The 26,491-nt window shown below is 39.5% G+C and overlaps 1 protein-coding gene across 5 annotated transcripts in view; it reads left to right on the top strand.

The window, feature by feature from the left end:
- itprid2 (ITPR interacting domain containing 2) overlaps positions 1-26,491 on the top strand; it is a 51,438-nt gene that overhangs the window by 7,403 nt on the left and 17,544 nt on the right. For all 5 annotated transcript variants that reach the window (XM_086265972.1, XM_086265974.1, XM_086265973.1 and 2 more), the window contains exons 2-10: positions 2,206-2,325; positions 2,829-2,966; positions 3,892-3,937; positions 7,141-7,190; positions 7,410-7,463; positions 14,206-14,230; positions 14,714-14,809; positions 17,107-17,254; positions 19,208-19,268. In XM_086265972.1, the coding sequence (XP_086122098.1) occupies positions 2,283-2,325; positions 2,829-2,966; positions 3,892-3,937; positions 7,141-7,190; positions 7,410-7,463; positions 14,206-14,230; positions 14,714-14,809; positions 17,107-17,254; positions 19,208-19,268 (661 nt within the window). In that variant the 5' untranslated portion in view covers positions 2,206-2,282. The remainder of the gene's footprint in view (positions 1-2,205; positions 2,326-2,828; positions 2,967-3,891; positions 3,938-7,140; positions 7,191-7,409; positions 7,464-14,205; positions 14,231-14,713; positions 14,810-17,106; positions 17,255-19,207; positions 19,269-26,491) is intronic.

Raw genomic sequence — 26,491 nt, 5'->3', positions numbered from 1 at the left:
TCTTCCAACATGACAATGATCCAAAACACACCGCCCGGGCAACAAAAGAGTGGCTCCGTAAAAAGCATTTGAAAGTCCTGGAGTGGCCTAGCCAGTCTCCAGACCTCAACCCCATAGAAAATCTGTGGCGGGAGTTGAAAGTCCGTGTTGCTCGGCGACAGCCCCAAAACATCACTGCTCTCGAGAAGATCTGCATGGAGGAATGGGCCAAAATACCAGCTACTGTGTGTGCAAACCTGGTAAAGACCTATAGTAAACGTTTGACCTCTGTTATTGCCAACAAAGGTTATGTTACAAAGTATTGAGTTGTATTTTTGTTATTGACCAAATACTTATTTTCCACCCTGATTTACGAATAAATTCTTTACAAATCCTACCATGTGGATTCATGGATTTTTTTTTTTCACATTCTGTCTCTCACAGTTGAAGTGTACCTCTGGTGCAAATTACTGACCTCTGTGCAATTTCCCCCACCTAAAATGATGACAATCGGTGGCTGACTAAATACTTTTTTGCCCCACTGTATACCATATTCAAATGTCTGTCAAAATGCAGCTGTTAATTTGATTGTGTTAGTGTGTCAGACTTTAATAAATACAAGCAGCCTCACACTGCTTGCAGGAAAAAACAGACGGATGCACCCATTTACACATCCTAGCGCAGTAACTTACCTTGATTAACAGACAAACGACTTGGGCTCCCATGGCAAATAACGTCTGGTGTTCTTCTACACTTTGTATGCGTTGGCTATTAAGTGCAGAGGAGCTGCTCTGGGTAAATTCTGTGCTCTGATGGAATCTCAGTCCTCACCATTTCCTGCAATCCCTGTCCCTGCAATTTCCCTTATAGAAAATCATATTGATTCTTTTTCAGTGTCCTCTCATTTCTCTTCATACTGTATCATTTTTGTTAGGAAGTAACTCAATCCCTCAGTCCCTCATCATTTTTGAAAGAGAGTCAGTAGATCACCCAAAGAACTTTTTACACCTCTGGGTACATTTTTGCAGATGAATCATCACATTAGTTTGCCCTGTGTCAGCAGAACTGACACTACACTTCTTTGGTGAACCCTGACAGTAGATTTTTGCATGGGCCCTAAATATCATGATAACAGCTTTAACTTCTCATTTTTTCTTTCTTAACCAAAGTTAATACCCTGAAAACTCAGTTTCAACCAATTAAGCTAACTGTGAATATTATATTTTCTCTCTTGGAATAAAAAAAAAAAAAGTGCACTATTGCACTGCGTCAGCACTGCATCTCTGCTGCTTAGACGTGTGCGTGTGTGGGTGTGTGTCTCAGCTCAGCTGGTCTCAGTGTGGATAACTTGTTCATCAATAATAAAGGCCACTTCTCTTCTTCTCATCTAACTACAAAGCAACTTTACTCCTCCAGAACTGGTCTTTACTGCACAAATAGTAATTATCAGGAAGCACATTAAAGTAAAGATGCAAAGTCACTTGTTTTTGCATAAGAGTTTTAACATTTCAGTCACAAAGACCAAATGTAACCAGTAAAGGTAAGAATTGTTGTTAAACTACACCGTTGTTTGCTACGTGCTAGGAGTTTACAACAAATTTTGTGATGTAATGATGCCATTTAGTTTTATAGATGTAGATGTTTGCTGAGACTTGTCCCTTGTTTCCTATTGACACCAAATCAGGATTAGTATCTGTGTGTACACGTGCTTTATACTGTCCAAAAGTGATAGTTGTACTAGTGATTCAGATCCTTTATCTACTAACATCATTCATCTTTTCTTTATATAGTTGCTTTGTTTTCAACGATTCGTATTCATGTTTTAACTCATTCACTGCCAGGGTTTTTCAGCATTTTTACTCATTTTTGAAGAGCCACAGAAAACTGTGTGTTATGATCACATAAACGCTGAACCTACCAAAATGAAGAACAGACTCTCTTCTTCCATCCAAAAAAAAAAGCTTGTTTCTACCATTTTCCGTTCTTTAGTAATCAGCTGTAGAAGAGGGGTGGGTTCCACCAAAAATGCCTGTTTTGACCAAAAAAAGGGAGAAAACGAGCTTTTTGTGAAAAATACATTTCAAGCAGTCTGATGTTCACTGACAAGCTGCCCGAGGTTGTATTCTAGCCCCTCCCATTGAAAACGTAATTGACATCTATAGACGTCAATGGCAGTGAACGAGTTAAGTGCATATTAAATATAAAAGTGTTCTTCTGTGTTTGCAGGTGAATGTTGTCTTTTGCTGATGTTGCTGTAAAGTCGTCAGTCTTCTTTGACTGACCGCATCAAACCAACCAGAGAAATGGAGAGTGGAGCTCTGGCAATGGAAGTCAGTGCTGGTCTAGGTTCGTCACCTTTCTTTAGATTCAGAATGAATATACTGTAATAATGGGGAAAGCAGCTGAAATACTGGACTATCAATTAAACGCTTGAAATAACAAGCAATAATAATAAATCATTTCAAATTGGTTAGAAGAGGTGAATAAATTTTTTTTTATCTTACCTCCAAAATAAATAAACATTTGAACTAATTAGTTAAGGGGATCACTTAGTAGTTGAACAAAATGCTAAAATAAATGGATAAAAAGTGTGCTGAAAATCTAGACATATTTACAAATATGTCATCTGATAACACACACTGATTTTGAAAGCAGATTTTCAGATTACTGGACACATTTGCAAGTCTTACTTTGCATTCAGAGACTCCGTTACACTCTTACAAATGTGGTACTGCTGACAATTTGAAATATAGTTATAGAACCGTTCACGCATATTTGTGAGTAATTCTGGTTTAACAACCTTTTAATAGCCATCATGTTGACAGACGGTATGCTTGATTGATCCGTAGATCCCACATCAAGGCGTCAGGCCTGGGCCAAAACCAGAGAATCCGTCTGGCAAGATTCAAACTCAGAACACCTCTTTGGTCCCCAGGAGCCCCAGCAGAGCCAGAGTAATGGGAACACACAGGGACCCACAGCACAGGGTTAGTTGAACTTAACTGTTTAGCCTCTTTTGCTAAATACTTTACCTAAAATACCCGTGTATCCAAGGTTTTACATTTGCTGACTTAATGATATGCTTTTATTTGTTTATGAACCTTTGAAATAGAAAAGGTTATAGATAAGCCTCTGTTCTAAAACATGGTGTGACTGAGAGTTACAGATTAAACCCAAATTCTTATTCGAGATGACACAAAATGTGACTGAGCCGGAAAAAAGCAGGAATAACGTCTGCAGAGGTCAGGATAGAAAGCCAAAGACTTTTCCCAAAGACTTCTATCCATAGATTTCTGTTGGATTCAAGGTCTTTTTGCAGCTTTTAACTGGATACATTTAAACACGTTACTGTCCTACAGTCTAAAGGAGACGTGGAGATCACTTTAATTTGTCAGAAGATCAAAGTGAAATGAATTCTCATTCAGTAAGTATTGTCGGGTGTGTGTTGTGTTTCACAGGTTTTGGTTTGTAGCCCTAATAAGTGTAACCATCAAATCACTTTACAGGCATATAAAAAAGCCTGATTGCCTTCTTATTGCAAAAAAAACAAACACAGCAAAACATATTATTTAGAGTGTAAAGCACCAAAGTTTTGGGCCACAGGGATTACTTTTTATGCACTTTTGCCCACATTTAAAATAATGTGACATTTAATCATTATACATGTAAAATGTAAAGTTAGGGAAACCATAAAATGAATCATTATTTGTGGTCAGAGCATTGTGAAGAAAAGTTGGACGTGGACCACTTACATCTAAAACAGTGGAAACACAAACTGCAGACCAAATTACTGTAATGTTGACATATCCTGATGTCTGGCACCACTATAATAGTTTTATAGCATGTTGTAATCACTGCACAGTACAGCACGCGCTGTTTTATTGCTTTAACATACTCGTTTCTTTCTACTAGGACAAGTTCCTAACAACAAGATCGCCAGCTGGCTGAATGACTGCAGGTACAGTATTCATTCACCACCTGATTAAATATCCTGTTTTCAGTAAATGTCTCACGTGCTAAAGCAGTGCACACATGCTAGATGATTCAGTCCAATAATTTAATGATGCCAGTTTAAAATGAATGTTTTTAAGCAAGAAGTTTAAAAAAAATAGGTTTGCTTTGTATCATATCCCACAGGTCCTTTATTATGTTATTCACATTTTTGTTCATAATGACCAAAATGTGCTCTTCTCCGTTTTTGTTGTAGTGAGTTCTTTTTAGAAAAACACTTTGAGTCCCTTGGACATACACTATAGAATAGAATAGAATAGAAAAGCCCCTTATTGTCATTGCACATTTACAAAGAAATTTAATTCCTTCAACTGTGCAGGAATAAAATATAAATGGCAAGAGAGCAGGAATAAATAACAAATAAGAGAAATGGATGCAATCAAAAGGAATATATACAAAACAAGAGAAAAGGCAAACATTGGAGAACAGAGTGCTTTGCAGTTTTTGGTCTTTTTGGCTCATGCTGTGGTCAGCTAACCGAACTGTGTGCTGTAACTTCCTGAAGCTGAAAGGCTTAGAAAAACAGCATTTTCTTTCTTATTTTTAGGGAAAATAAACAAGAGTTTGTGGATATTTTTTTTCCAAGCTTTGTTTGACTAAAATTGCACTTGTATTTTTTTTTTATTGTTAATGATTTATTAAAATTATGGCATTATGGGCTTTTTCTTCTGCTTCTGAAGTGGGGCATTGCAGGAAAAATTATTGGAAATGTTTCCATTATATATAAACTGGATTGTGTTTTATTGCCGTTATCATTGTTAATTTTTCCTACAAACAACTTCACCTGTACAGACACTTCGACTGGTTAAAAGTAACTGTGCATCTGTGCTAATCTAGTTTTGAGGGGCATGCTATGAAGAAAGTTCAACATTAGCTGGGCTTTCTTTGCGTTAGCTGGCTTGACAAAACCTAAAACCTCAGTTGGCGATTACGAGTAAGATGGTGGTTATCAACTTTCTTTGTTAACCCAGGCTATCTGCTTGAGTGTGTTTGCACACTTACTTGAAAGGGGGATTGATTCTGCGTATCTGAGCGCTGAAACTTTAAACTGCAGGCACATTAAAGGTTATTCAGAATTAAAGGATGTTTAAACAGTAACAGAAACGTGGAAATCACTTTTGGTTTGTTGCCCAATGAAAGTGAGATTAATTTACTGACTGAATAGATATTTTTCTGTATGTTCTTATCACAATCTGTATAAGATACCTGGCAGCTGATTAGCACCAAACATAACAATCTGAATGCAAGAAAATTCCAGTGACGATGCAGTTTGTGCTGCTCTAAATATACAGCTGGGCTACATTTGACCACATATAAAATGTTTTCCTTCCGCACAGCATTTGTATTGCACTTAAAGGATATTGTAACTAAAACAATCCCCAAACAGATTGTGTGCTCACCAAGTTCCCATGGTGATTTAGCCAGGTAAAAAGACCCACATATGGGACGCTGAAGGCTCGGACATGACATGCTGTTAACTTTTGCAAGTTCTGGATAGTTCACAAAGCTTTTTCATGCCTGTACTTACAGTAAAAATACATGAATTATGAATTTGAATGCAAGTCAAAATATGACTGATAATTACTGAATTTAATTAGGCCATGCATTACAGTAAAATTAAGTTAATGAGTGCTGAGGGTTGTTTGATTATGGGATTATTTAAATGGGAATGGGAATCACCCTAGTTTTTGTCACTATATTAAAGAACACAAATATGTCTTAATATTATTTTAGAATCAAAGATTGGGAAATGGGCATTTGAGCACTTTAATAAAGTGCATCTAAGATGCTTGAGATAAAAGCTTTGCTGAAATAATTAACTACAATCAAAAGGATAAGACAATCAGTGTGAGGGTACAGAAAGATTAACATAGTCATTAATGTAAATATGAACAGCTGGAGCTATGGTCTTTTAGAGCCTGACTCATGAGTTAAACGCTTGCTAACTGGTTTTGTCGCTTGGTGGGTTATTGATATGGTTTTCTGATGTCTAGAGGTGTGTGTTTAAAGGTGTTTTTATCAGCTGCTGACGTAGCGCCGAAGTGCAGCCAACGCCTAGACATAGAACACACAGAACCACAGGGAACAAACACAGACAAAGACAGCAGACCCACGCCCAGAGATAGGGTGCACAGAGCGGCTGAAGTGGAGTAAGGAGAGAAAGATGCAGGAAGAAGCTGACAGAAGACGGAAAGAAAAGCAGAAAAAGAAAGAGCAAACAGAGGAGGGGTTCCTCCTGCTGAGTCAACATTGTTATCACACAAGCACAGTTTTAACCGCTGTCACTCAGAAACGTCTACAGCATGACACGGCACCGTGGTAACATGGTAAGCAGGTTACTATAGCTACAGTCGCAGGGTAGGGACTTGGGGCCAACATGGCTGATTTTGGCAAGTGGGAGGAATAGTAAACACTGCGACTGCGCACTATTACACAACTGTCCGTGTGTGTGTTTTATTTGGTGCCAGGAACTTGTGCCATTGATAAAAGCTGCAGGTTGTGTAACAGCACAGTCTCTCCAGCATCCTGCTGCAGACAGCAGCTCAGACCCGCTACCTCAGTACTACTGTCAACTAGCCTAATCTGTCAGCCAGTTAGCCTGGAGCAACTAGTCTTGTCAGTACAACCGCGAAAGCTTCTAAAACCAGAATTTAACCTAGAATAATTGGTATAGGATGTGATTGACCAGAATAAGTATCTTGACCTGACTTAGACTGGAAATATTGGCCTTTATTTGACTGCCAGTTAGTCTGGGTTACCCAGACTAACTGACTACTACTGACTTGAGAGATCTTAAAGTTGGCACTCAGCCTCAGACAAGCAGCCAGTTCGCTCGGTCAAGTTAGGAAATATCTTGCTATACAAAGGCATACAGCATTATTATCAGTTATCTAGGATATTTGTGAGATGGGTATTTAACCTTGGATTTGTCTTGAATTTACTACGATGTAGTCTAAGGGTAGGTGGCTTCAGCCACACAGTACAAATCTGCACACAGACTACCAATAGAGAGAGAGCATGTGGATCGATACATCATGCTACTTATTTCCTTTTTAGTGCATGTTAATCGCAGCACACCTAACTGGTGGCTGATGTTGGATTTTGTGTGCGTGTTCAGTTTATTTCACTCATCATCTCTCTGTTTTCCAGAACTCCCCTTGGAGCCTCTCTAGATGACCAGAGTGCTTCTCCAAGCAGAGGTAATCCATATTTTTGTTTTTTATGTGCAGCACAGTGAGAACGTCAAACTTGTGATGGCGACAGCTCCTCTACTCTCTAGACTTTATTGCATCAGAATATATTTGCCGCGTCATTACAACTATCAAATCTGAATTTGTTTTAGTTTAGCACTGTTGTCACTGACGGCATTTCACGCCTTGTGTGTGTGTGTGTGTGTGTGTGTGTGTGTGAGAGAACAGGGCCTCTGAAGAACGGCTGCAGCTTTGAAGATGACCTTTCACTGGGGGCTGAAGGTCAGTTCGCAAGATTTACAATTTCTTCTCATTGTTAACGGTTTCCCTCCATTTTCTGCTAATTGTGTAATTGAATCCTGATTTAAATGGCATATTAAAAATAGAAACACTGACATTTTGGTAACGTGTTCTCCGCCCGAGTTTGAAAGCTGATAATAGCAGAGCTGCCCCCAACGCAAAACCTTAATGGTCCATAAGTTAAGAAAACTAATCAAGACTGATGTCAAACTTCTGTTGCCAGGAATATATTTATTTTGTATAATTCTAATGCAAACAGAATCCTAATGGTCATAGTTACTGTTCAATAATATGAAGTCCTACATTGGCTAGCCTGCCAAGGGTCCAGGAAAAAATCCTTCTGGTTTCCTGGAGTGTTTAAATAAAGTTGTTGTGTTTTTGTTTTTGTTGTTTTTTTTCCTGTTATCTCCCTGTAGTTCTTGACTCTGACCTGATGGAAACTGGATTCTGTTCTAACCACATCTGTGGTTCATTTTTGACTTCTGTGGAAAAAAAAACCATTACAAAAGCTTTTATAAAATGTTATGTGAAGTTATCATTGGTCACTTCAGGAAAAATCGATATATGCTTCCAGATTCCCTGGCTTGGATTACTGCTGATTAGGAAATTGCGTAATCCTGAGTTGAATTACTCATATTACCACTAAGGGTTGCTCTGGTCTGATCTGGTTTACTATTATTTGGACAGGCAAAAGCACCTCAAATCTATGATACCAAAGCCTAAAAACAAAGCTTCTGAATTGTAGTACTTTGCTGAATGACATAGTTGTCTTTAGAGGCTTTATGAACTGGATTTAGTTCTCAGTTTTCTGTGACTCCATACACAGAGGCAGGTTATTTAGATTTGGATGAGTTGTAGTCAGGAACAGATTTGTTGCATCTCGCTCCTAAATCACTACTGAGCTGAGAAGTGAATAGTTGATATTTTGAACACCCTCTAGTTATCCCAACACTTTCAGTTAGTTCAATGGAATCAATTTTTGGGTCATGCAGTCATCATGTAATGTGTTGCATTGTGTAGTGTACAAGCCACAAATACATAGACACGGTCTATGTCCATTGAGAGTTTTATCTAGTGTGTGTGGGAGGTTTGGTTTTTTTCCCATTACGGATCTGTCAGTGGAAAGTCTGTGTAAGGAAACTAAATGGAGGTAAAGTGTAGTGTCATCAACATAGTATGAGTTATTTTGTGCTTGGTCATGAGAGAAATTTGGATACAAACTTCAGTAGTCCAAAACCAACTTTTAGAAGGATAAACAATGACCTATAACGATCTGCAAACTATTACAAAGCGCATTGTAGAGAACTGAAAAAAAAAACTTTCTGAAAAAACTAAGTGCACCATTATGCTTCTATAGGAAATAAGAGGTAAGTAGGAGCCAGGTGCTGCTACTCAGATACATTCGATTAGTTGATCATCAGCAAATGTGAGCACCTCTGTAAAAGCAGAAGTTATTCAGAGGTTGTGTTAGCAGAGTGTTGCAACCTATTGGCATGTTAAATCTTAATTGACATCATGACTGTGAAATTTCTAAGAAGGAACAAGTTGGCTTGGCCTCTTCTCTTTAAAAAGAACACGGCAGCACAGTTTAGGTTTGGAAAGCTGCATCTTAACAAACTACACGACTTCTGGAACAATGTCCTTTGGACAGATGAGACCAAAGTGGAAATGTATGGCTATAATGTTAAATGTAAACCAAACACAACATATCATACTAACTGTCAAGCATGGTGGTGGAAATGTGATGATTTGGACTTTCAACCAAAGAATCTGGGCATGTTGCAGTCATTGAGTCAACTGTACTCCTTTGTATACCAAAGGATTAAAGAGTCAAATGTGAGACGGCTAAAGCGTGAAAAGCTAAAGCACAGCAGGAAATCTAGTCTTGCAGTGGCCCAGTCAAAATCAAATGAAATGCCAACAAACATCAATTAATCGAAGCAATGCAGTGAAGAAGAGTCAGCCAAAAAAATTTCCACAGCAATTTATTTAATCATTGAGTGTAATTTGGTGTTTTTACAGGACTGTATAGTCCTGGGAAAACGTTGATTTTCACAGGACTGCATATCCCATAGAGCTTCCTAAGGAGTCCCATAGAAGAGAAAGGCAGTTGACTTTTTGACATTTCTTTTTTATTTAATAATAATGAATATAGATAAAACTATTTATTTTGACCCACGTGTCTTTTGATCATGTGTTTTAAATGAAGGATGAAGGTCTGACAAAACGGTGCTTAAATCAACAGAGTATCTTGTGATACCTCATCATCTTCATTCCAGTCTTGTTTCTTCTTGAAGGAAAAGTCAACAGTGGCAGAGGTGTGGGAACACGCTGCACGCACAACTGAGTGTGCGTGTTCATCATATTTGTGATCTTGTAAGGACGGCAGAGTGTATATGTTACCAACTGAACAATAGCCTGTAATGACTTTCTGTTGAAATGTCATGTATGGTGTGTGTGTGTCGGAGATCAGTTGGGGGAATCTGGCGCTGAATAGGTGTTAATTGGTTAATTCTACAAGTTTTTACCTTGTATCAGCAGAAAGCGCACAACAAATACACAAAAAAGACAACAACCGAGTTTGCATAGTCTGTCCTGCATGTTGATATACTGTATCCGGCCAGATGGAAGCTACTTGAACATCTTAGACAAGTGGTGGCTAGGATCAACCAGAACTGACTGGGTCTTCTTCAGAGTCCTAACTTTGTACAGATGAGGAAGGTCATAAAGGCGCGCATGTCCTACTTTCCTACATATTAGACTGTCTCTCCATATTAGACAGTACTTTGCAGCCTGCTTTTGCTGTTGAGGTTCAGTGGCCCGTGCTAGCTAATAAATGAGTATGTAAGTACAGATTCAATAAAACCTTCTCATAAACGTGCTGCTGACATGGAAACCTCAAAGCTTGTGATAAAAGTACACTTGTGCTGGTAAGCTTTTCTACACATGGCTTCCACCTGAAACTCAAAGGTCAGCTTGTTATCACTTATAGTGCTGCACAAACTCAGTAGCCTCATCTTTTTTCCATTGAAGGCAGGTAATCGTAAAATTCTCTGTAAAATCCACAACCATCAATTTAGTTTTCTGAGCACTGATGTCCAAATAGGACAATTTGTACCACTCAGTGAAATCTGGTTGTTTTATTTATTGAGGAAAATGACCTAATATAGCGTATCAAGGGTGGGGGTTGAACTTCAGGCTATTCGACAACCCTTCTGTCAGCTTAGGATTAGGACCTGGTCATTTTGAAATGTGATATTTATTCTTTTTGGACCCTTGATGACTTTTGTTTTTACATTGTTATTAAGCTGCTTGACCCATCCTGTCTTGAGATTCTAGTCATGGACCAAGCTCGAAAAGTTTCTTTAGCAATTACTGGAGTAAGTCAGAATTTGTTGTTCAAAGATCACAAACTGTTCTGGCCCAGATGCTACCACCTCCATGGCTTGATCCCTGCTTTGTGCAGCGCTCCCAAGTGTGATCGATAAAAGGTGCTGGTATGAGTGTGTTAATGGGTGAAAATATGCATGCTCAGTCACAGTAAAAAAAGCACTATATAAATAACAGTTCATGTATCCTTTACATTCTCCATAATGCTTCTCAGTTAAACCAAAACAGTCTATTCATTCTTCTCACTCATCAAAGCATTGTTTTTGCAGCCTTCTGGCTTTCTAATGTGATCTTTAGTCAAAGGCATCAAGCAGCAATGTTTTTGTAGAGCAGCAGCCTAGTTTTCTCAGGCCAGCCATGCCTGGCATTTTTTCATTACGCTCCTGATGCTGGACTCTGAAAACCCTCAGAAGTTGCCCTGTGTTGCACAGGAAGAGAGTTTTATCAGTCAACCACTCCTGTGGAGGCTAATGACACTTTCTTTTGTTTGCACACAGCCTTTCTGACTTTGGATTGGTCGAGTCTGAACTCTTTGAAGATAATTTTTGTGACACATTCCAACCTGATAAGCTCCTCCCACCGATTGGCTCATGTCTTTAAAAGTAAAATCTCAGTTGTTTGTGCAGCTATTCACTTTCACAAATGTGAAACTTTCAAAATGTTACGCTAGCATGAGTTTGAAGGATTTGGTTGATTAAATTACCAAATTCATAAAACATTTGGGAAATGGGAAATGCATATTTGACTAAAAATACCTGCATCAAATATTTCATGTCTAAGGATATTTAGTTTAGCGTCACTAAACATTTCCTGAGCATCAAGGACTCAGCCTGCCTGTGTTCACCATTTGATTTTGTATAAGCTGTCTGTGTTTATACAGAGGTGACATTAGGATTCTTTAGTCTGAGTGTCTCTGTCTGCTTCATGTTATATCCTGACAGTATGTGCCTTAATTATGTTGAGAGTGATATTTGACAGGAGTAGCTGATGTCCTCTGTGGAGGATTTTCCAGATGTCAGGTATGGACAGATCCTAATTGGCTCTTATGCTGTTTAACATTAGGAGGACAGGATAGGAAGGGATTAAAGTGCTAAGGGGTGAATGGGATAGAAGTGAATTAGTGAATTAAATAGTTCGGGGTGAATGGTGTGGAACTGAATCGGTGAATTAGCGTGTGGATGTCACTGTTGTCACGTTTGGCTGCTTTAATCCAGCGGTCTGTTAGAGAAGAAAAACATTGTTGATTCCAAGAAGTTCATCTGAAATGAGCTGGAATAGAAAGACGCTCTCACACAGACGCCGACATGTCTCAGCAAGTTCTTGTTAAATGGAAAAAAAAAAGCAGTCAGACCTGCAGCAAGTGATGACGTTTTTTTTTTAAGTTGCTTGACAAAATGAAAGTTTACCTACATCAGCGCTCAGTACAAGCAAACCGTGGTAAACGGCACATTAATTAAACTTCAACGTTTTTAGGACAGCTGGTTTGATTCCGACCAAGTTGGGCAAAAGCAAGTGTTACGAAATAAAAACTTGGCAGATATTCTCTGCTGTAGCTAGGTATAGATTAAGGCTAGTGTTAGTTTCTTAAGACATGGTCACAGATTTTTATTTTTTGTCCTTCTCGGTGATTTTAAAAAGACCTTGAGGAAGACCTTAGCCTTTACATTTTCTGGGAGATTTATAGCAAATGGTTGACAGAATTGTAAAGGAGAGGCTAATGGCGAGCAAGTTCAACCAACTGAACTAGTATCCTGTACTGAAGTTCCACTCACTGTTCCTATCCTTTTTAATCTATAATTAATAGTTGCTTGATTATTTAGTTTCAAGCATTCAGCTGTGCATCTCATTAAAAAAATGTCATCTTGAACCTTCTTAATAACTGTTGTACGTTGTTGTAACGGCCTATTGGAAAAGGTCTTAGAAAAACTTGTTCTCCTATCTAAAAGTTTTTTTTATTTTTGTCTGTAGTGGTTGCTGTAGTCAGGATGTACAGTGCCTGCTTTCTTTCTATTCAGGTTTGTGTGTCACATTAAAGAGTAAAGTCTTCTTGCAGAGCCTAAAATTTAAAGTTGTCGTCTTTCTGTCTGAGGGACAGAGAGAGGGAATCTTCTGTTACAATAGGAAACCATTTTTTACGTGATGCCCCCAATTTATATGGCAACCCCCAAGTGTAATTTTACTTCCCCTGAAGTCTGTGGAAACAGTTTGTTCACTGAAGAACCTCTTTGACCGTCCAAATGTTGTCATATTCAAAGACATATTTCAGCTAAACTCGGGCAAAAGTGAAATCAGCTTAGTTACTAACCTTTTAAAAGGTTCCTCTTCTACTCACGACGAACACAAAAATCTTTTTCTTTAATGTCTTCTTCAAATTAGCGGTCTCTGTGAATGATAGCTTTTATCAGCTTAGGAATTTTAGCTTAATTAAAACCAGTTTTATCTCACAATGACTCATCCAGTATTTGTTTTATCACCTCTTGACTAGACTACTCGACAGCTCCCTGTACTTAGTTGTCTCATTACACCCCTTCTTGACTAGTATTTGTCCAAGATGCAGCTGCTACAAAGAAAAGACAAGACATCACTCCTGTATTGGCTTAGTAAAATTCCAGATCATATTACATCAGTCATGTATTTCTTTGGTAACCAGTGCAGCTGTTTGTTCTTTGCAGAGCAGCTCTAAAGAGGCTTCTAATGCCATAATCCGCCTCAAGGTGACTTGCATCATCCTCCCGTTAACTCCTCGTAGTCGCCTACTCTCGCCTTTAAAACCAAAATATTTCCCACTTGCTGCTGCCAGACTCCAGGAAAAAAAAAAAATCAGCCACCCACATTAAGTACCGCCCTGTTGTTGACAATACTTCATCCTTTTGAAAGATCCACATATATTCCCCTGGTTTGCTGTTTGGTTTAAGTGCACTCATGTCATGCTTTTTTTGTTTTGTTTTGTTTCTTAAATGTTCTGATGGTGCGTTTTAATGTGCTGTTGTTTGGTTGTTGCCATTTTTAATGCAGTGTTTTCATTTTATTTATGACTTTCACATCCTGACTCCTTTTTTCTTTTTCTTTTTTTCTCTTCATTTTTAAGGCTAGTTTTGTCCAACCTCTAGTCCCCTGGGATTGTGGTCAAGTCAAAACTTGTTTATATAGCTGATTTATTGGGACTTTATGGTTTCCTTTTTGTCCTGTTCTGTGTTTTTCGTTATGTTGATTTGGTCAGGGGGAAAGTTTCTGATAGATTATTGATTAAAGGCACAGAGCAGTGACACAGTAATGCTGCTCAGCATTCTGTATTTGGATGTATACTTAATATTTTCATGTTCTTCTTTTGCAGCCAACTATCCTCAAACCAAAGCCTGGTGAGTTCATTTGTTTTACTCTCTACATTCAGTAAATAAAGTGGCAGCTGGTTGGTGCATTAAGCCTGAAGCTTTTCTAGACATTACCTGACGTAGATGGACTCTGTACTAAAGAGTTGGCACGAGAAAGGCCATTTAATGTCTCATCCAGCTCTGTCAGAGTCCATGAAATGCATAATTTCACCCATGTGAGGAAAAGAGTAAGTAATTGAATGCTTACTATGAATTCACAGTAAGCAGCAGTGGTCCTGTGCCCTGCCTCCTGCATGCTTGACTCATGCAGCTTGCATAAACCAGTTTATTTCAAGTGTTGAGAACACATGTGAAACATGTAAAGCAGCAGATGTGGTGAATCATTTGATTTGATTTGATTCTCCTGATGTTTTCCAGAGTTCATGTTTAAAAACAGCTTTAGATTCTCCCTTCTCTCACATGCACGTGCGTGATTTAATGCCTCTCTGTATGTTAATGCTTCATATGCAGTTTTGATCTTGCGGCGGATCAGAAAAGGAGCCAATATAAAGAGAAAGGAAAGAGTCTGAACTCCACAGGATCTGGGAAAAGCAGCACCGTGTCCAGGTCAGTTCATTTGCTCACTTCTCACTCAGATTTGTGCAGGGATCTGCAGAAAGTAACTCTCAGAGATGCTGATATTAAATCTCAAACCAGAGAACTCTTTAGTTTACCTTGCAAGGGAGTTGAAGATTTTAATCAGTAGAGTATCTGCATTGCAAGGTTTTAAGTTGTGCTGTTAGTTAAACGTAAGTCTGACCAATAAGCACCTAGCCAGTGCGACTGCAGTTATGCATTTATTTTAGCCAGATGCTTCATCCAATCACATGCCAATGAATTTATTTATTTATTACCACCTAAGTGCAGTAATAAATAAATTAAATGTAAATAAATCTTGTAATATTCTAAGTACATAGGCAGCTGCACTGCTGTAACTATATGGTAGCATGTCCTCTTTTGCACGCTCGGCATCCTGTGAATTGATGACCTGATTAGTTGAAGTTTGCCCATGGTAGATGGTGATAAACGGATGGTTCATCCAATCGTCTGCCAAGTAATGAAGTGACAGCATTTCTCAAACTAGTTTCTCAGAAGAAGTGTCCCGATGGTGAACTTTAAGAAACAGTCTGGTACTTCAGGTTTTTCATTTGTAGCCAAACAAAATTACTGTCCATAAAGGTCAAAGTCAGGGTGTATTTCTAAGAGGAAGTGTTATCTATTCAAGAGGAGTGCAAGAGTTTTTGTCCAAAAACCATCTTATTTTAAATTCCTTGGATGTCGAGCAGTAGTTAGGAGATTCCCTAGATCGAAACTCCAGACATCCAGAGGCCCCCAGAACACAAGAGACCAAGGAAGACCAACAGAGGGGCAGCCGCACCACTGTCCCAGAAAGAGCTGAGGAGAGTCCCAGATGAGGGCTCACTCAGCAGCCGTGGAGCAGAAGCCAGGGGGAGTTGCAGTGACGCGCCCGTGAGCTCCGCCGGCAGCCAGCCGTGCCTGAGTGACCGAGCCCCAGGCCGAGGGCACCCCACCCCCAAAGTGGCCCAAGCGAGCCCCAGGCTCCAGGCCCCGATAAGTGGCCGCCAAGGAGTGAGCCGGTGTGTACCTGGACGCTCCGCAGACACAAAGAACCACCAACGCACCGATGTCTGAGGGAGTCCGCCACTGGCAGGGGAAGTGGTGGTGGGGGGAGATAGACCTCCAAACCTTGGAGGGCCTGAGATGTCCCCAGAGAGGTGGCGTCTGATACCCAACCTGACATATAGACACAGACATACAGGCACACACAGACACAAACATCCATTCCCACCCTCATGCTCTCATATGCAATTACTCAACACGCAACCAACGTGGAGACAGACATAAAGAGACGCTGTACACACAATCACACTCCCCAAGCGTACTCTAAGCCCTGGGTCTAGGTACCCTTGCCCCTGGAGGGGGAACTGCACCCAGACCCAGGTGGTGTTACCCTTTTCCCTGGGGTGGGGAGAAGCAGACTGCCCCGGCTCGGCAGCAGCAGGGAGGCCCCACATTCCAGACCCCAATCGGACGGCCAACTCCTCCTCCCAGACCCATCAGGGTAATTCTGATTGGGCACTAGCCATGAGCAGACACTTAAATTTAATTCTTTTTAAAAGTTGTGAGCCAAAGTAAAGAATCAGGAACCTCTAGTGTTGAAATAAATGTAGGTTAATTGTTTTTGGTTGGAGTAATAATGGCTTGCAGTGTCACTGCTCTATCAGAAATATCTACTGTCCACATCCTTTACCTATAAACACATGTGGTGGGTAAATTATCAGGATGATTGTGGTTGTGGTGAGTGGACAGGATAAGGCGATGAGGTCGGAGCAGCAGGCGTGTCTGGCGGCTGACGTTATTAGCTGGTGTTAAATGTGGTAAATGATGTATAGTGGCTTCTCACGATTTCACAAGTACATAAAAATAGAAACTGTATTATGAAGATGAGTAGCATCATCACCTTACAGTGCAGACGATTATCTCGCTGAGTTATCAGCGGGTAGAAAAAGAAACCACAGCAGCCTCATCTAAATGCAGGTATCACTGTGTTAGAATCACCCAAATACAATATAAAATACACTATTTTGCATAACTACTTTACACTGTCTGCTCTACGCAAATAGCAACTTGTTGTGTTGGCAAAACCTGAGGTGAAAATGTGGGATGGATTAGTCTTCTGCTGCTAGTCAGGATTCAGGTCTCAGTAAAATGGTTGAAGAGCAGGACTCTGCTTGCTGGCTGTGTGTTTTCATAGCGGTTCAGATTTGCAGTCGTCACTCTGCAGTTAGAGAGAAAGTTCAGACTAATTCTGAACTTTCTCTCTAACGTGTGTCTCTCCGCAGTGTGTCAGAACTGCTGGACCTATACGAGGAGGATCCTGAGGAAATCCTGTTAAACCTTGGCTTTGGTCGAGAAGAACCCGACCTGTCCTCAAAGATTCCCTCCAGGTTCTTCAACAGCAGCTCCTCGGCGCGAGGCATCGACATCAAGGTACAGACAGAGCAAAAGAAATGGATTTGTTTTTGTTTAGATTTTTTTTTAAGTTCATCGTTGTAGTTTGTTTAGCACTTTTATAATGCACACTTGTGAATGATCAGAAGGTCGCTGGCCGTACATTGCAAACACTTTCACAGAACCAGGAGCACAGAGGATACGTCCAAGTCACTTCAGTGATCCTTGACTTTGCATTTAATGGCACAAGCAGATCCAACTTTCAACTTACTCAGTGAAATGTTTCACAGTCTACTTGATGGTCTGGTGCAAATTCTTCTGACACTCACTCATGCAGGACGATTTTTAATAACTTTAACGTGAATTAAATTTATTTTGCTCCAAATTTAAATGTTTTTTTAATACTCTCGTGACCAGATACTTCCAAAAACAATGAAATCTTCTTTATTTGCATGATTACTTTATATTTTTGCGGTTTATTAGAAAACGTTAAGCATTCACATTTTTCAGGGTTTTTTTTTTTGTTTGTTTGTTTTTTTAAAGTCATACACTAGCCATATTCAGGGACGTAAAGTTTTTTGACACATAGTATTGTGCAAATGTTTTGAGCCACCCTTCGTTTCTTTACATTTTGCCAGGAAAATGGGAAATCGGTGCAGTGTTTTATTGAAATTGGAAATCATCATGCATCGCTCTCTCTGCTGGAGTTTTTTTATTTCTTAAAGACGTGACTTTCAGCTACAGTTCATCTGCTGTACATAGTTTTTAGCTCTGCCACTTCTTCTTGCCCCGTTATCTCTTTTTTTTAAGATGACCATTTTGAGATATTCCAAGTTTTTGTCTAATATCTCCTTGAATCACCTTCTTGGTGCAAAAATACAATTTAATCCCTGTCAAACTGTTATCGTTGGCTTTTTTTTAAAAAAGATTCCTATTCATATTTTTTTATATCTTTGGTATGTTTTATCTTTTTATTTTATCATTAATACCTCTGTAGGCATGAGCATAATACTATTTCTGGCTTTTAGCAGTAGGCCAGTTTTTATTGGAGCTCTCCAAATAGCAGTAAGCTTTTTCTTATTGGGGTTTCTAAAAACCAGAACAAGATGTTCAGCCATGATACTAGTGTGCAAAACTTGATCTACAGTGTTACCATATGCGTGCTAATGAGGAACGCTGAACCAAGGAACCAAGGATCTTCACACTGTGCAGAATTGTGGCTTGTATAGATGTTGAGTGTAAAATAATTTTTTTAAAACCCGTTGGCATTCCCTCGCTGAAAGTCTTACATTCCCAAGGAATCATTATTGGATTTCCTGTGGTCCACAAAGTTGTGTGTTGGCAAATGTGAGACCTCACAATGCTCGGTCCTTCTTTTCAAGCATAATCTAAGGCAGTATGTGGTCAATGAGAGCTGCAAAGTAGTGGCTACAGACTTGCTTACTGCTAAAACTTCAGCTGCGTTTGAGGTTTAAGTTATGCACGTAACTAAGCTCTACTCTATTTCACTTGTGTTGCTTCGATACAGTGACGGAGATGCTTACTAAGGAGTAGCTTAAATTAAATTTACCGCACACTTGCAACAAATCAAAGCAATTTGTCTTCCCCAAATTACAAGATAATGTATCACAGCCATAGACTTTACAACCAAAGCACAGCCATAGCTAAGCAGAGTTATGGCCTGTCTTGATCAGCCCTGGTGGTGCTCAGGGAGAGGGCTGGTGAACCAGCTCCTCTAGTTACTTTTCCAGGTGTATTGGTACAGACCTGCGCCCACAGCTCGAGGTGCAGTGACTCATACTGTTGTTACAGTGAAGCTCTGCCTTTCTCTATCAGACAGAATGCAAACATAAAGGGAAAAAAATTCCCACAGTGACTCTTAGTTACCTCTATATTAAGTAAACATTATCAGCAGGGGAAAACCTGCTGCCGTATTACCATCAGTCACAGATAATGTTTGTAATGGCATTATTTCCTGTGTTACATATACAGGTCTACCTGGCAGCTCAGCTGCAGCGGATGGAGGTGGAGAACCCCAACTACGCCCTGACAAGTATGTACCTCCATGCTTTTAACGCTGCTGCATCTCTTCTGGTGTTTGGGTTTACTTTCTACAGCCTCAGTGCTGCAGGTGGAGGGTTAACCATGATAGTGATGAGAAGCTCAGAGGTTCACGTCCTGAAACTGTAGGCAGAGGAAGTGAAGCTCTGTGACTGTGTGTGTCCTGTTCCCAGTATTATTGTGGTGTTTTGTGGGGTCCTTCAGCTTTTTTAGCTGTTCTGCCAACTGCCTGGACAACACTGCCAGCAAAGACAAAGGTCTGTTTGTCCCAAACTCACACACACTCGCACGCACGCACACGTGCACACAGACCTGCTCCGCTAACATCCTGGCCTCTTTTTGTTTTCAAATGCGTTTTTGCATGAAGGTACTGGCTCACTACCGAACAGACACACGCACACACACAGGATCTGGCAAAGCATTTCTTTTTTTTTTTTTTACTGCACTTACACTGTTAAACTGTCAAGAAGAAGACAGTCAGCTGCGTGTGTGTGTGTGTGTGTGTGTGTGTGTGTGTGTGTGTGTGTGTGTGTGTGTGTAGATGAATCACTTCAGAGGTGAAATTAGTTCAGCTCTAGAATACTTTAACTGAGTCTTTGGTCACTTTTCTACTTTTTAGTTGCTCCAGTTTATTGATGATAAAGTCTCACTTCTTCTTGTTTGCTGTTCTTTGTTGCTGTTGTGCTCGTTGAAGGCAACAGATTTATATTTTCATACGGCCGATCGAGCTCTGCCTTGTTTTCTTTTTTGGTCTTGTCTTTTTAGTTTTAGTTTTGTTTTAGTTTTTTTTTACCTGCAAGTAAGTTGTTGTCACGATCACTTCACACAACCAGCCATACACTTGTCAGCGGCTAACATAAGATGCGGATTTGTGGTGTCAACTATGATAAATGAACAACTGTCTCAACTGCATAAAAGCCAAATATAAACCCAGGTCCAAAACTGTTTGGATGCTGTGTAAATGTAAATATAAACAGAATGCACTGATTTGCATTTCCAAAGCCCCTATTTTAGTACATAGAAAATATATAAGATGTTTAAACTGACACATTTCAGTATTTAATTAAAAATATTGGCTTAGTTTGAATTTGATGGCAGCGATACGTCTCAAAAGTTGGGAGAAGGCAACGAAAGGCTGGAAAAGTAACTGGGACTGTAAGAGCATCTTAGAGAGGTAGTTTCTCAGAAGCAAAGCTGTGCAGAGGTTCACCAGTCTGCAAAAAAAAAAACTGCATCTACAAACTGTGCTGCAATTTCAGAATAATTGTCCCAAAAGTCAAATTGCAGAGACTCATCTACAGAGCATGATATCACCTACACATTTGGAGAAATTGGAGAAATCCCTGTGTGTAAGGGACAAAGCTGAAAACCAGTGTTAGGATCACTGACCTTAACTCTTTGGTGAAAAGGTCTGTATTGCAGGCAGGGCAGTTTAGCATTAACATTTGGAACATCACTAAATTAAAAAATATGACAAAGAAGACCCAGGACTGTTAAGCAGCTAGATAGCAGACAAAAATGGGACAACACTCTTTCTCTGAAAGTCCAGCAGCTGTTCTCTTCAGTTTGTAGTTTGTAGACTGCTGTTAAAAGAAGAAGAGATGTTACACAGTGGTAAACATGGCCTGCTTTTATTTATTTATTTATTTATTTTTAATTTGTTGCTGCCACAAAATACAAACTGAGCCAAAATTTTTCCTCTTAAAATGGTGCATCTCATTTTAAATATTTGAATGTTTTTATGTTCTTCTGTGAGTAAAATCTGGTTTGCAAATCATTGCATTCTGGGTTTGTTTTTTTTTTAAACATTTTATACAGCGCCCTAACTTCTTTGGAATTTAGATTACTGGTTTAAATTGATCCCGACTCATCAGTATGCCAATGCAGGCTTTGGCATTTTGCAGAATAATGCCACACTTTGAATTGAGTCCATGTCGGCGCCTGGTGTCTCATCATGTGATCTCAGTCTGACTCTGTGATGTTGATCAGGGCTCTGTGAGAGCCATGCCATCTGTTGCAGCACTCAATGTTCTTCTTGTCATTCAAGGTTGTTGTGTGTGTGTGTGTGTGTGTGTGTGTGTGTGTGTGTGTGTGTGTGTGTGTGTGTGTGTGTGTGTGTGTGTGTGTGTTGCAGAATTAACTAAATTTAACAAAAGTTAATCTCAACAGCTGTTGGATTTTTCTACGTAGAGCGTTGTGGTGTGAAAGGTTAATATTGTGAGTGTGAGCTGCAGACAGTAGCCAATGAAGTAATCTCTATCACCAACAAATAGAAATCCTGACATTTAGTTTACCAAAGGTCCCAGGCCTGGATGTTTATTTTCTAAAACACTAATGCAGGTCATTATGGACACCAAGAGTGGGTGTGGCTGCTCGTGTACATATATTATTTCTGTCTGCATATCTCAGGGTCACGACCTCATTTTCTTGTTAGCTCCCAGTAATAACTATATGTGTCACAAGATGTTTGATGGCACGCAAACTGAAGCTCCTTGACTCAACTGAGTCAAAGCCAAAGTTGTGGTGGGCAGATAAAAGTCATCACCTTTGGCTCTTTGCTGTGGTCCTCGGGTCAACCCTCAGCAGGGTTATGGTGTGGTTTGGTGTGATAGCTTTCTGGGGGAGTACCATTTCCACGAAAGAGGGTATGCTTGCTCTGCGACACTGTTTAGTTGATCCGAATCAAAGGAGCATCTGCATAAATGCCATACACCGCTGTTTCCAAGCAGGATATTTAAAAAAGTTATAAAGGCGTGATTGATTGTTATTCAACTCGCTCTTGTTTTAATGTTGTTGCTGATTGTTGTGAGCTTTTATGTGTGCAAAGAAATAATTGCACCTTAACTTGTCCCGGGAATATCACAGGAAAGAAAACCTCTTTGTATTTATTAATGATAAAAATTCTTTGACCTTGTCTCTTGACTTGTGTTGTTTGGAAAGGCGCAGTCCTATTTCTCATATTTAATTTCGGCCCCGCTGGCTTCCATTGAATTTCATATGACAAACAACTTCAAGTGGCTTCTTCCTGTTTCGCTGAAATCTCCAGCTGTCTTGACTGAGCAGCTGTGCCTCTTCAGCCACAAGCACGGTCTACATTGCTCTAATGCTTTTTATATTGAGTCCATTGCTACAAACTCTAGCAATGCTCTCACACACTATCCAAAGGTCTGCAGTGGCTCTCTTATCAATGTTTGTTTATTACACACATCAGAGCCCAGCGAACCTTGGCTGGACACTTGCACTGCCTTCATTGTGGAAATGGAGAGCACAAATGTACTGACAGCAGTCTCTCAAGTTCAGTATGATTTCAGTTTAATCGTCACAATCAGACGTGTTGAACGCTTCAGATGAATGCGAAGAAGTGAACATGACATCACCCTGACTGAGAGTCAACAGAAGACCTGTTGACTCTCTACAAATCATGCAACTCTTCCAGGCTTACGCTCTCAGGTGTTAAGAGTTCACAAAGAAGTCACAGCTTTTGACTGTTATTACTGACTGATATTATTCTGCAGATCAAACCGATGTAATGAGAAACGTTGACAATTTTAGTAACATACAAAAACAACATACAAATGGAAAGAAAAGCTTGTATTTGCCTTGAACTGGTGCAAAAAAAACGATAGAATTAGAAAGTGATGTGCATTCTCAATTTAAATGTTGCCACAAAACAAATGAAAAAAGTCATACATTACTTGGAAAGACCTGAATTAACATCCCACAATTAGCTGCATTAACTGTCAGTGGATCAGCAACATGATTATTAGAGATTAGAATGTGAAGAAATCATTATAGAGTATTTGAGAGCGGCTGAAGCTTATTATTTATCAGACCATGAAATCCTCCATAGGCAAACAGTTTAATGATATTTTTTCGACATAATCCAGCCATGCGGTTCTGTTCCCTCATGTGGCACTGCTAGCTGTACTTGTGTGTGTGTGTGTGTGTGTGTGTGAAAGTCTTTTTCAAATCATGGATGGTGGGTTTTTAAAATAAAGAAAAGATGGACTATTGAGCCTGTTATCAGCCCTTTGTTCAAAAGTCAGCATCCATGACGGTACACTTAGAGCTGTAGTTTATTGGATGAATATAGAAAGTCTATAGTTTTTAGCGGATTTTAGACCAGTGAAGGGTTTAACACAAATTTTGCTTGAACTGTTTGGAAATTGCGAGCGTTTTTATACATGGTCCCCCATTTCTAGAGACTCCGAAGTGATTGGACAAACAGAATTTCAAATTTCATAATTATTTTAAATATTTGGATGAAAATATTCTGCGATGTTATGCTTTAGCTCATTCATTCATTTTGGAAATGAAGTTTTCCAGCATTGAATCTGAATTTGAGGAGAGAATAGCTGCTCTATGGGCGATAAATACTAGTGATCTGGTTCCACTCACAGCCATACACGTCCATGCTATAACATTTCCTCCACCGTGTTTGGCAGATGTATTTTATGAGGTTTGTCTCGGATCATCAGCTGTTTTTCTCCTGAGATCTTTCAGGTCTTTTTAGTGTTGCTGAGCTGATCAGTTCCTTTATTTCACGATTGTTGTTTTGGCCACTCCTAAATTTTTTGCTGTCTCTGATAGGTTGGTTTTTCAGCTTAACGATAACCTGCCTTCACTTGCACTGACAGCTCTTTGGGCCCCATTTGAAATTAGATTGAAAACCTTTGAATCAAATTCAAATATTATGTCTGCTTCATTCTGACATTAAATAAGAAGGGGACAGGCCTCACATGGCCCTCAAACTGTATCAATTACTTTTAAGCCTGTGAAAATGGGGGAAATGTTATGATATGTGCTACATATCTGGCGGTGTTTTTCAAGTATTTCCTTGCTTAATTTTGTAAGATGATACAAACCACATTCTGAAGGTCACAACGGATGAACTGAAAACATTTGGAGCATTGCGAAGTGGAAAAATGCAACAAAGAACGCCCTGAACTGTTGAAACCTCATATCAAGCAAAAGGAGGTCATGCAACACAATGGTAAACGTCCCTCTGCCCTCAACGTTTTTTGAAACATCCTTGCATTAAATTTAAAGGAAGTGTATTGTATTGTCTCAACATTTGATATTTTGCCTTGCTGATGTACTCACCGTATACAACATGTCAACTTTTGTGGACCAGGGTTGTAAATGACAGGCACAGATGAAACTTCAGAGGAGCGTTTCCTTTTTTTTTTTTAACCTCCACATACCTGGACACTTGCACATGGTAACAGTAAAAGACAGTCCAGGTCTCCAAAGCTAAAAGATTAAGTAGATGTTTATTTCAAAGCTAAATGTATGAAAGTTACAGATGGGTGTCTAAGATGAACTGCTCCTTTAACAGTTTCTGGCCCGTCTCAGGTTCCTGGAGGCTTTCTTCTTTTCCAGAACATTCTCATACTCGTCCACTGGTTCCCTAGATCCCAGACATACATGCGTGTGTTGTTGTTTGTTATGTAAGCTCCGTTCTCACCATCAGAAAGAAATCTCCAGGGATGGATACAGAAAAAGAGTGTGTGCCGTTTTCACTTAATCCTCACTTCCTGTATTAGGATCCTCAGAATGAGCATTAACGCAGAGTCAGCAGTGAGCAGGAAACTCACTCGCACAGTATTACTATCATCACACACAGCTGTATGTGTAATAGGATGTTCTATACTCATGAGTTGTGAGTGACAGCCTGATCTGCAGCTTATTTTAACCTCCTCGGACCCTGTATCCACATATGTGGACATCACAATTTGGGTTATTTAGACTAAAATACTCAATTTTGCTCTACATGGGCCTGATATCCACTTACGAGGACATTATACTGCTATTGTTCTATCAAAATTTTAAACAAATCCTCATATGTGGCTCTTATTTTTCTTAAAAACAAAAATAAGGTTAAAAAAAATATCAAAGAGAAATTAAAAATGCATGTCGTGAAAGAGTTCGGGTCTTAGGAGGTTAAAGGTGCATTAATTGGTTTTGGGTTTTTTGGGCCACTTTGGGGTAAAAACAAATTTTAGGAAAGGCCAACGTCCACATCTGCATCATTGCATAGGGTCTTTTTGCTTAGTTAGTTTATGCTAACCTTGACTGACTCAAGCTAAACGTCTTCCAGTAGCCTTGTATACTTTGTGGTTGACTACAGAGTACAGAAACTGTAGCAACTAGCCTGCTATGTATGGTTTTGCCTGAAATATTGGCTGGATGTTTGGAGTAAAATTATCATTGTTATCCACTCGTCCAGAACATGCACTGATTCAAACCAGATTAAATAAACTGTAGGTGTGAAAGCACACTGAAACAGAACCCAGGAGCTAAAGCAAGCTAAAACATCAGAGATGCTGAGTAAACTCTAAGCTACAACTTGGCTTTTGCTTTTAACTTTTTATGTGAGAGCACCATCAAATGTACACATCCAGTTATGATGTGTTTACTTTTACCTCTGATGCAGTATAAATAAATGTTGTTGTTGTTTTGGCTTTGCAAGTCAGAGGTGAGGGAAATATAAGTTAGCAGATCTGTGTTTCAGGTTGTTACATAAAAGCGAGAAACAACATGTTCACATAAAGACAGGAGACAGAAGTCGGTGTTTTTATAACAGACTGATGAGTATTTAGACAGTGAGAGACAGGCAGGGGGAGCAGGGAAGACAGGAAAGTATGCAAGTCATCATCCTGTTAGAAATAAGACTGACAGCTCGACTTACACAACCCCAAGAGGAGGGAGGAGGAGGAAGGAGTGGCGGAGCTGACGTCCGTGTTCAGCTTTTGATGTTTTTCATTTCTCAGAATAGTTCTTCAATTCAAAACATTCATTTTGTTTAAAACCAGATTTTTAACAATAGCAATTTCTCTGAAGAATGAAGTCCTGCTGTGGAATCACTCCACCATTCACTTCTTTATTTCTGCTCATCTAATAAACACTTGTATAGTGAGCTCTATTTTAGAGCAAAGGCCAAACTCATGACTGTCAACTTTCATCTGTAACAGGCTGAAATTACATTTATGGAGCTTTACTGAGAATCTGATGAAAACATGTCCGTTTCATTTTTAGAGCCTAGAGCACACATTTAGCTTGTAACAATACAAAAGCAGGGGAAACTGAAAAAAAATCCATAGTTTCTGGCAGTTGCTGTTCGTGTCTCTGGTCTCCTGCAGTGTCACAGCTCTGGTGTCTGGTTTTCTGAAACTGTGAATCTCCTGAGATGATTTTTTTTATTTTATTTTACTC

This window comes from Aulonocara sp. 'chitande type north' Nkhata Bay, linkage group LG16, assembly GCF_057382095.1.
Source record: "Aulonocara sp. 'chitande type north' Nkhata Bay isolate Kocher_YH1m ecotype deep benthic linkage group LG16, A_spYH_male_GT1.1, whole genome shotgun sequence".
NCBI lineage: Eukaryota > Metazoa > Chordata > Actinopteri > Cichliformes > Cichlidae > Aulonocara > Aulonocara sp. 'chitande type north' Nkhata Bay.
Note: the sequence above shows the minus strand (reverse complement) of the source record. Positions and strands in the feature narration are given on the sequence as shown.